General features: G+C 55.1%; 1 protein-coding gene across 1 annotated transcript in view; it reads left to right on the forward strand.

Moving 5' to 3' along the window:
- The window catches only part of LOC103286265 (general transcription factor II-I repeat domain-containing protein 2), a 47,563-nt gene extending 45,717 nt beyond the window's left edge, over positions 1-1,846 (forward strand). Inside the window, exon 15 of the mRNA XM_028145374.2 lies at positions 68-1,846. Within this exon, the coding sequence (XP_028001175.2) occupies positions 68-1,671 (1,604 nt within the window). The 3' untranslated portion in view covers positions 1,672-1,846. The remainder of the gene's footprint in view (positions 1-67) is intronic.
- The last annotated feature ends 8,596 nt before the right edge of the window (positions 1,847-10,442 follow it).

Here is a 10,442-nt window from a genome sequence, read left to right on the forward strand (position 1 = left end):
GGATAGCAGAGTTAAAAGAAAGTGAAATATTTCTTTATTTCTTTATTCTCTATGCCTTTACCAAAAGTGGGAAAAAGAAAGATAGACCTGGAGGGCCGCGTATTTCAAGAAAAGTGGGAGAGAGCGTACTTCTTCGTGGAAGTGCAGAATATTCCTACGTGTTTAATATGCAAACAGAGCATGTCTGTGTCCAAAGAATACAACCTGCGACGCCATTATCAGACCAACCACAGTAAGCACTACGACCAGTACACGGAGAAGATGCGCGACGAGAAGCTTCACGAGTTAAAAAAAGGCCTCCGAAAGTATCTCCTAGGGTCATCAGAAATTGTGTGTCCTGAGCAAAAAAAGTCGTTTGCAAATGTGAGTCCACACGACAACGCCGCCGTGCAGCCTGCGGAAGACGTGACGGGGAACTTGTGGGAGAAGTTGCGTGAGAAAATCAGGTCGTTTGTGGCATACTCGATTGCGATCGACGAGATCACAGATATTAATAACATCACCCAGTTGGCCATATTCATCCGTGGTGTCGATGAGAATTTCGATGTGTCGGAAGAACTTTTGGATACGGTGCCCATGACAGGCACAAAATCTGGAAATGAAATATTTTTGCGTGTTGAGAAAAGTCTTAAAAAGTTCAACATCAACTGGTCGAAATTAGTGAGCGTGGCCTCCACGGGCACCCCTGCCATGGTGGATGCGAACAATGGACTTGTTACAAAACTGAAGTCCAAGGTGGCCACGGTTTGCAAGGGCTCGGACCTGAAGTCCGTTTGCTGCATCATTCACCCGGAGTCGCTCTGCGCTCAGAGGTTGAAGATGGACCACGTCATGAACGTGGTCGTGAACTCCGTGAACTGGATATGCTCCCGTGGCCTGAACCACAGCGAGTTCACGACTTTGCTTTACGAACTGGACTGCCAGTATGGCAGCCTGCTCTACTACACGGAGATTAAGTGGCTCAGTCGTGGGCTGGTGCTGAAGAGGTTTTTTGAATCGTTGGAAGAAATTGATTCCTTCATGTCCTCCAGAGGAAAGCCCCTGCCTCAGCTGAGCTCTCAAGACTGGGTCAGAGACTTGGCCTTCTTGGTCGACATGACAACGCATCTGAACACGCTGAGCATCTCTCTCCAAGGTCATTCACAAATCGTGACGCAAATGTACGACTTGATTCGGGCGTTTCTGGCAAAACTGTGCCTTTGGGAAACTCATTTGGCAAGGAATAATCTGGCCCACTTTCCCACCCTGAAATCGGTTTCCAGAAATGAAAGTGACAGCCTGAACTACATTCCCAAAATTGTGGAGTTGAAGACCGAATTCCAGAAAAGACTGTCTGACTTCAAACTCTACGAGAGCGAGCTGACCCTGTTCAGCTCCCCTTTCTCCGTGAAGATCGAGAGCATCCACGAAGCCCTGCAGATGGAGGTGATTGAGCTGCAGTGCAACATGGTGCTGAAGACCAAGTACGACAAGGTGGGGATCCCCGAGTTCTATAAGCACCTCTGGAGTAGCTACCCGAGATATAAGAGCCACTGCGCAAAGATTCTCTCCATGTTCGGGAGTACTTACATTTGTGAACAGCTGTTTTCCATTATGAAACTGAGCAAAACGAAATACTGCTCGGAGTTAAAGGACTCCCAGTGGGACTCGGTCCTCCACATCTCGACATGAAGAGCATGCTCCCGCAATGCCCCATGGGGTATAAGACTGCAGTCCTCTAGACCCAAGGGATTTTGAGATGGGGAAATGAATTGTTAAATGTTTCTGTTTTTCTGTGTGTGTTTTTTCACTATGACTCACAAATATAATTTGCAGTATCATACCTGTTTTTATGACATTTTTTGCTTCACTATAGTCCACTAAAAATCGAGAATGTTTTCTTGTATTTCTAGTTGACTTTTCTTATGCCTGGCCCTTGTCACTCATTCACATACTGGTTTGACCCCTGTAGGCATTGGGGCTGGCATCTCCAGGTTTAAATCAGTCAGCAGAGACCAGAGGGAGATAGACAGATGTGTGTATTCATTGAGGGGCATGTATGCACACACATTTATCACACACACACACCTCCCTTTTGAATGGTGTCCCTTGTGACCTAAAATGATTCCAAGTTTAAGCAGAGTTGCTTGGAGACGTAGTATTACTGTGTTATCAGCCTCTGCCTCCACATGAACCCAGAAAGTGAGGGTTTAAAATAGAAAACCCCAAAACAAATAACATTGGCCTTGAAAAGGCCAAAAAAAATTGAGGTTAGGAGATTGTCTCTTTTTTTCTTTTTAAAATATATTTTATTGATTTTTTACAGAGAGGAAGAGAGGGGTAGAGAATTACAAACATAGATGAGAGAGAAACATCCATCAGCTGCCTCCTGCACACCTCCCACTGGGGATGTGCCCGCGACCAAGGTACATGCCCTTGAACGGAATCGAACCTGGGACCCTTCAGTCCATAGGCCGACGCTCTATCCACTGAGCCAAACCAGTTAGGATGGTTGTCTCTTTTTTCAATGTTATTTTGAAATAATTCAAATTTATAGAAAAGTTGCAGAAATGAAAATAGTATGAACATTTATATGCCTTTCAGCCAGATTCTCATATTGCAGCATTTTACCCCATGTTTTATTGTTGGCTTTCTCTCCCTCTCTCTCTCATGTGTGTACAGCATTACCTGTAAGTGTGTAAATGAATGAGTATATAACATGTATGTAAACATATGTGCATAATTTTTTCTGAACTATTTGAGGGCAAGTTGTGTACATCATTTACCCCTACATACTTTATGTATTATTTTCTAAGAATAGGGATATTCTGTTAACATTACCAGGATTTAGTTACCAACTTCCGTAAACCGAACATTGATGCAATACTTTCACCCAGTTTACCATTCATACTCCAATTTTGTCAGTTGACCCAAGATGTCCTCTTTTTAAAAAAAAAAGAGTAGGAGAAACCAAGATGGCGGCATAGGTTAAACACCTAACCTGCAGCCGGGCACAACAATTTCAAAAATACAACTAGAGGTCAGAACGGACATCGTCCAGAATCACAGGAAAGTTGGTGGACTGAAATGCCCACAGCTGGGGGGAAGGAGAAGGCCACGGGGACAGTCGGGGAAGCCGTAAAAGCCTGAGGTATGGAGAAACGGGCGGAGACACGAGCACACGCGCCTGCGGGGAGGATGGAACCGGAGAGGAGGGGGCGGCTGATGATCTGGCCGGAGTTCACTGGCAGGAAGGAGATAAAGGCTCCGGAGTGCGCTGAGCGCCGGCTCCGATTGCACTGAACCCCATTACGGGCGAAACCCTGGGAAACTCACTCACTTTCGCAACTCCGCCGCCCCCGCAGGCCGCCCGGCCCGGGACGCTGGGGCCGCCGCAGCGGCGGCGCCCGGAGCCCGGCGGCCTCCCAGCACCCGTCCCCGCCGCGCAGCCCCCGCGCGCCTGGTGCCTCGGGCCGCGCACCCCGCACACCGGACGGAGGCCCGGGCACCCTCTCCGTGCACCTCCCGGCGGCGCTAGACTTCAGTAGAGTTGACTGAGTTCAGGGGATTAAGAGGTGCGGATTGGGGGGACGCCGCGGCGGCGACGTCCGGAACGCGGCGATGGCGGTGCCTGGAGCTCGGCGGCCGCCCAGCGCCCGTCCCAGCCGCGCGGCCCTCGCGCGCCTGGTTCCGTGGGTCGCGCGCACCGCGCACCGGACGGAGGCCCGGGCGCCCTTTCCGTGCACCTCCCGGCGGCGCTAGACTTCAGTAGAGTTGACTGAAATGAAGGGATTAAGAAGCACAAATTGAGAAGTTTGAAAAAGATGGCGGCGGAGGTTAAAGGCTGTTCTGTTGCCTCGCACCCAGCGAAATCGGAGGGGATGAGGTGTGGAGGTGCGTGGGTCTGGCTGGTGGCGGGGGAAAGGGGCTTTTGTTCCAAACCTAAGGGAGATTAGCTCTCCATCACCCTGAAACCCATCTTCTGGCGAACCCCGGGAGACCCAGATGCCTGCGGGGAGAGGCGGGACTTTTGCGGAGGTGCGCCCAGCAATCAGTGTTTGCTGCGCTGGAGTGCGGAACGAGGGGACTTAGATACGTGGAAGGCAGAAGGTCCAGACTCACAGCCATCGAGGCTCGCCGCACCATGGCCTGTTGGCGCCCTGAGACCCCGCCCCGCCCTGGGACCCGCCCCGCACGTTTTGAAGACCCGCCCCGCAAGTCTTGCAGGCACACCTGCGCCCCAAGCAACGGCTTATGCATGTGGGTGGCCTGCCCTCTGGCAGCGGACCAGATGATCTGCTGTTCTAGTCGGACTGCTCCAGGGCCACTCAGACAGGAGGAAGAAACTACAGTTTTTGCTGTAATCCTTGCTGAGTGCCTAAGGCAGTAGCTGATCTACACCCCATTGGAGACCCAGAAACGAGGGCATCTAGTGGTCTGTGGGAGATGACACCAGATTTCAACCACGTGCATAAGGGACACATTCAACGGGAATATTCAGTGAGCGCCAAAGCTTTGCTGCACCAAGACCCGGCCCATAAACGTGTCTCCTGCACAGCAACTCTTCCTTTATAGACAAAGAGAGCCCCCCCAGTGACACCAACAACAATCAAGACTTAACTATACAAAGGAGGACCAAGATGGAGGCATAGGGCGGAAGCCTGATTGTTGCCTACCACAACAACTTTGAGACTACGACAAGAGAGCAGAGCAGACACCATCCAAGACCACCATAGGGCTGGCTGAGTAGATGCTCTACAACTAGAATAAAAGAGGGGTATGTGGGATGATGCTGATGCCGGTGACCCAAAGACCACACTGTAAGAACTACAGCTCAGGCGACACAAAAGAACTATGGCTCAGGCGATACAACAGCGGCCTGGAACGTGCTCGGCGCAGTTCCCCCGGTGGTCTCCGGCTGAGGGGACGGCTCCACTGGCAGCCAAGCACGGACAGACGAGCCCCTATGAGACATGGGGTGGGAGACTCCGCGCTTGCTGACCTCTGAGTCCGTCAAGAATCTCAACGCCCCGGAAGCGGCCAGGTGCGCATGCTCGGCGACCGGCCACCGATGCAGACCCAAGGGCCGACGCAGCGACGCCAGACTGGCCCACCGCCATGCACCAGGTGCACCGGAGCTTCGCCGAGCCGCCGCCCGACGAGTTCTGCAGCAGCCATACTGGAGCTCTGGAAGGATGGCCAGGGGAATTGCTGAGGGGGGATTGACCGGCAGGAATTGGGATCGGGAAGACGGGGCCCCGCTGAGACCCGGGTGCGGGCGGGGTTGCGCGCCTCTGGGCTCGGGTGTGGTCACACGCCTCTGGGTATAAGTGAGGTCTCAAGTCCCTGGGTCTAGATGAGGCCACATGCCCCTGGGTCCAGGTGAGGCCGGACTCCGGGTCCAGGTGAGGCCAAGTGCCCCTGGACCCAGATGATGCTGGATCCCGTGCCTGGGCGAGGCCAAGCGCTCCTGGGTCTGGGAGAGCCCACACACCCCTGGGTCCAGGCGAGACCATGCGTCCCTGGATCCGGATGAGGCATCGTGCACCTAGGCCCGGGTGAGCCCAAGTGGCCCTGGGTCTGGGAGAGGCCAAGCGTCCCTGGGTCCGGGTGAGACCATGTGTCCCTGGATCCGGGTGAGGCCTTGTGCACCTAGGCCTGGGTGAGCCCAAGTGGCCCTGGGTCTGGGAGAGGCCAAGCGTCCCTGGGTCCGGGTGAGACCATGTGTCCCTGGATCCGGGTGAGGCCTCGTGCACCTAGGCCCGGGTGAGCCCAAGTGGCCCTGGGTCTGGGAGAGGCCAAGCGTCCCTGGGTCCGGGTGAGACCATGTGTCCCAGGATCTAGGTGAGGCCTCGTGCACCTAGGCCCGGGTGAGCCCAAGTGGCCCTGGGTCTGGGAGAGGCCAAGCGTCCCTGGGTCCGGGTGAGACCATGTGTCCCTGGATCCGGGTGAGGCCTCGTGCACCTAGGCCCGGGTGAGCCCAAGTGGCCCTGGGTCTGGGAGAGGCCAAGCATCCCTGGGTCCGGGTGAGACCATGTGTCCCAGGATCCGGGTGAGGCCTCGTGCACCTAGGTCCGGGTGAGCCCAAGTGGCCCTGGGTCTGGGAGAGGCCAAGCATCCCTGGGTCCGGGTTAGACCATGTGTCCCTGGATCCGGGTGAGGCCTCGTGCACCTAGGCCCGGGTGAGCCCAAGTGGCCCTGGGTCGGGGAGAGGCCAAGCGTCCCTGGGTCCGGGTGAGACCATATGTCCCTGGATCCGGGTGAGGCCTCGTGCACCTAGGCCCGGGTGAGCCCAAGTGGCCCTGGGTCTGGGAGAGGCCAAGCATCCCTGGGTCCGGGTGAGACCATGTGTCCCTGGATCCGGGTGAGGCCTCGTGCACCTAGGCCCGGGTGAGCCCAAGTGGCCCTGGGTCGGGGAGAGGCCAAGCGTCCCTGGGTCCGGGTGAGACCATATGTCCCTGGATCCGGGTGAGGCCTCGTGCACCTAGGCCCGGGTGAGCCCAAGTGGCCCTGGGTCTGGGAGAGGCCAAGCATCCCTGGGTCCGGGTGAGACCATGTGTCCCAGGATCCGGGTGAGGCCTCGTGCACCTAGGCCCGGGTGAGCCCAAGTGGCCCTGGGTCTGGGAGAGGCCAAGCGTCCCTGGGTCCGGGTGAGACCATGCGTCCCTGGATCCGGATGAGGCCTCGTGCACCTAGGCCCGGGTGAGCCCAAGTGGCCCTGGGTCTGGGAGAGGCCAAGCGTCCCTGGGTCCGGGTGAGACCATGTGTCCCTGGATCCGGATGAGGCCCCGTGCACCTAGGCCCGGGTGAGGCCACGTGCCCCTGTGTCTGGGAGAGGCTAAGCGTCCCTGGGTCCGGGTGAGACCATGTGTCCCTGGATCCGGGTGAGGCCTCGTGCACCTAGGCCCGGGTGAGGCCACGTGCCCCTGGGTCTGGGAGAGGCTAAGCGTCCCTGGGTTCGGGTGAGACCATATGTCCCTGGATCCGGATGAGGCCCCGTGCACCTAGGCCCGGGTGAGGCCACGTGCCCCTGTGTCTGGGAGAGGCTAAGCGTCCCTGGGTCCGGGTGAGACCATGTGTCCCAGGATCCGGGTGTGGCCTCGTGCACCTAGGCCCGGGTGAGCCCAAGTGGCCCTGGGTCTGGGAGTGGCCAATCGTTCCTGGGTCTGGGTGAGACCATGTGTCCCTGGATCCGGGTGAGGCCTCGTGAACCTAGGCCCGGGTGAGGCCACGTGCCCCTGGGTCTGGGAGAGGCCAAGCGTCCCTGGGTCCGGGTGAGACCATGTGTCCCTGGATCAGGATGAGGCCTTGTGCAACTAAGCCCGGGTGAGGCCACGTGCCCCTGGGTCTGGGAGAGGCCAAGCGTCCCTGGGTACGGGTGAAGCCAGATCCTGGGTCCGGGTGAGGCCGTGCGCCCCTGGATCCATCCGGGTGAGGCTGGGTCCCAGGCCCGGGTGAGACCACGCGCCCCTTGGGTATGGGTGAGGCCACGTGCCCCTTAGTCTAGGTGACGCCGTACCCCTGGGTTCGGCCGAGACCAAACCAGAGGGAGTCGGACCTCCGTTACCACCATTTGTCCACCATCCAGAGCTGAGGGGTCAGTGCTGACATGTTCACATAAGGAACTACTGGACATCGAAATTGGGTCTCAAAAGAACTGTTGGTCCAGGGGGAAGCTCGCTACAGATTGATTCATTTGCCTGTCAGCATAAATATTATTGCTCGTCTCACATTCAGTTCTTATTAGTATATATCTAGTGACATATGATCTCGTTCATCTAGAGGAAATGATGAACAACATAGACTGAGGAACAAGAACAGAACCAGAAGCAAGGAGGCATCGATCGGACTATCGGGCCTCAGAGGGAGGATAGGGGAGGGTAGGGGGAGGGTGGGGGGAGGAGGAGAGTTCAACCAAAGGACCCGTATGCATGCATATAAGCCTATCCAACGGTTAAGTTCAACAGGGGATTGGGGCATGCGTGGGGAGAGGGGTGGGATGGGAATGGGGGGATGAGGACAAATATGTGACACCTTAATCAATAAATAAATTTAAAAAAAAAAAAAAAAAAAAAAAAAAAAAAAAAGAGTAATGTGTGTTTTTGTTGTTGTTTTTTAAACATGTTTTTATTGATTTCAGAGAGGAAGGGAAAGGGAGAGAGAGATAGAAACATCAATGATGAGAGAGAATCATTGATCAGCTACCTCCTGCATGCCCCCCACTGGGGATCAAGCCCACCACCCGGGCATGTGCCCTTGACCGGAATTGAACCTGGGACCCTTCAGTTCACAGGCCGACGCTCTATCCACTGAGCCAAACCAGCTAGGGCCAAGATGTCCTCTTTTATAGCATATTTCCCCTGGAGGGTTGTCATTTGAGAGCATTTATATATACCTGTGTTCTTAGTCTCTATTCATCATTGGAATTAGGGACCCAAAATTGTGAATACTTTCCAGGTTGGAGGAATTAATCTGACTAGAATGCAAAAAGGCTGAGGATCCTGCCTTGGTGACCCACTCAGGAAGCCATGGAGAGAAGGCTTTCATACGAGTGAAGGGAGGCTGCAGGCGGGGGAGACCAGCCTCCAGGTGGTGGCCTGCTCAAGGCACCCAGCCCAGCTGGAGCCTGATGCGTGTCCTCAGACACAGGGGAAATGACCCAACCCGGCAGTTCCTGTCACTGGAAGGTTGGCTGCAGGCACAGCTGGGTCCCGCTAGCTCAGAGGCTCACTTCCTGGGGAAGAGATGCAGGATGCACTGATTTACAGAGGGGGGCAGGAGGGGACCAGCTCCTGGTGCACCTGAGCAGGCGTGGATCCCGAATATCAGAGCTGGGGCCCTGCATCAACCAGACTTGCCTGAGACCTAACATGATAGTGTTCACAGACTACATGAGATTTGGGAACTTGGGTAGTCTTCAAACAACGCAGGATGGCCGGCAGGAAAAGCTCAGCCTCCTCAATTTATAGACAGGCAGCTGAGGCTCCGCCCCAGCCCACACATCCAGTAGAGGACTCTTCAGGATTCAGACCCAGGTCTGTGTGACTCCAAGGTCCACGGGTTTGTTTGTTCGTTTTTCCTTTTCTAAGTGGCCACTGTGCCTGACCTGGTGTGCAGCCCCAGCTCATCTGCTTGTGTGTGGCTCCCTGGGGCTGGCCCATCGGTGACAGGGAAGGGACAGCAGGGTTCAGCCTGACTGCCTTCTGTTGACTGGACCGTTCATGGGGAGCTTCGAGTCAACTCCTAAGGTCCCTGGATTCCTTTACTCTGCAGTGTGTGTGGGGACCAGGGTGGCTTGGCCAACCGTCACTCACAGGACTGGGGAAATGACTGAAGGAGTGGGCTGGTCTCAGCAGTCCTGGTGAGGCGGTGTCTATAAATGGGAACACGTTGGAGTGCTGTGGTCACAGAGATAGGGAAGGGCCCAGCCCAGGAGCTGGGGCCTGGAACTGGTGGGTCCCTGTGAGCTCTCAGGGTGAAGGAGCCCTGCATCTGTCCCAAGGCCCTGTATTCCCATCCAGGGTGAGCAGAGGAAAGAGCTGCTGACTCCTCCAACCCAGGAAACACAAGTGGGGGGCTGCGGGGGGGCTCTGGAAGTTGTCCCACATCCCACTCCCTCTGAGCATCCCTCAACCACGGCACCGCCCACCAGGACTGACGCACAGGTCATGAGCTCCGCAGAGTCCCGCAGGGCTTTGGAAGCAGAAAAAGGAAAGCCTGGCTCCACCTCCCACCTCTGCCACCTACTTGCCCAGTTATCTTAAACAAATCACCCGCATTTTCCGAGCCTTGGTTTCCTCATCCGCAAAGTACCTACCTGACAGAGCTGTTCTCAGAACTAGACACAATGTAAAGAGCTCAGCACTCTGCTTGGACTCAAGAAAACTGGCTGCACAGACAGTGCAGGCTAACGCAGACCCTGGCGCCTACCTCACGCCCCACTGGCAGCTTCTAGTCAGCTTCCCTGTGATGGCAGAGACCTGCGGGGTTGCCCTCCTGACCTCGGGCACACCCACCACACTGGCATGTGTCTGTGAGGCCAGCACAACACCAACTTGAGGGAACCGGAAATACAGAAAAATGTGGGGGAAAGGGCTTTACCTTGAAAAAAAAGAAAGAAAGAAAGAAACTGCTCTGGCTGATGTTGCTCAGTGGTTACAGCACCACCCTCAAACCAAAGGGTCATGGGTTTGATTCCTGGTCAAAGGCACATACCTGGGTTGCAGGTTCGATCCCTGCCCAGATCAGAGCACATACAAGAGGCAACCAATCGATGTTTCTCTCTCTCTCTCTGCTCTTGCTCTCACTCTCTCTCTTCCCTTCCTCCCTCCCTTCCACCCTCTCTAAAAATCAATGGGAAAAAATATTGTAGGGTGAGGATTAACCAAAAAATAAAAATAAATTAAAAATTAAAAATTATGAAAATAAATTTTTTGCCTTATACTGTATTTAATTTTTTTAAG

Source organism: Eptesicus fuscus, chromosome 4 (genome assembly GCF_027574615.1).
Source record: "Eptesicus fuscus isolate TK198812 chromosome 4, DD_ASM_mEF_20220401, whole genome shotgun sequence".
Taxonomy (NCBI): Eukaryota; Metazoa; Chordata; class Mammalia; order Chiroptera; family Vespertilionidae; genus Eptesicus; species Eptesicus fuscus.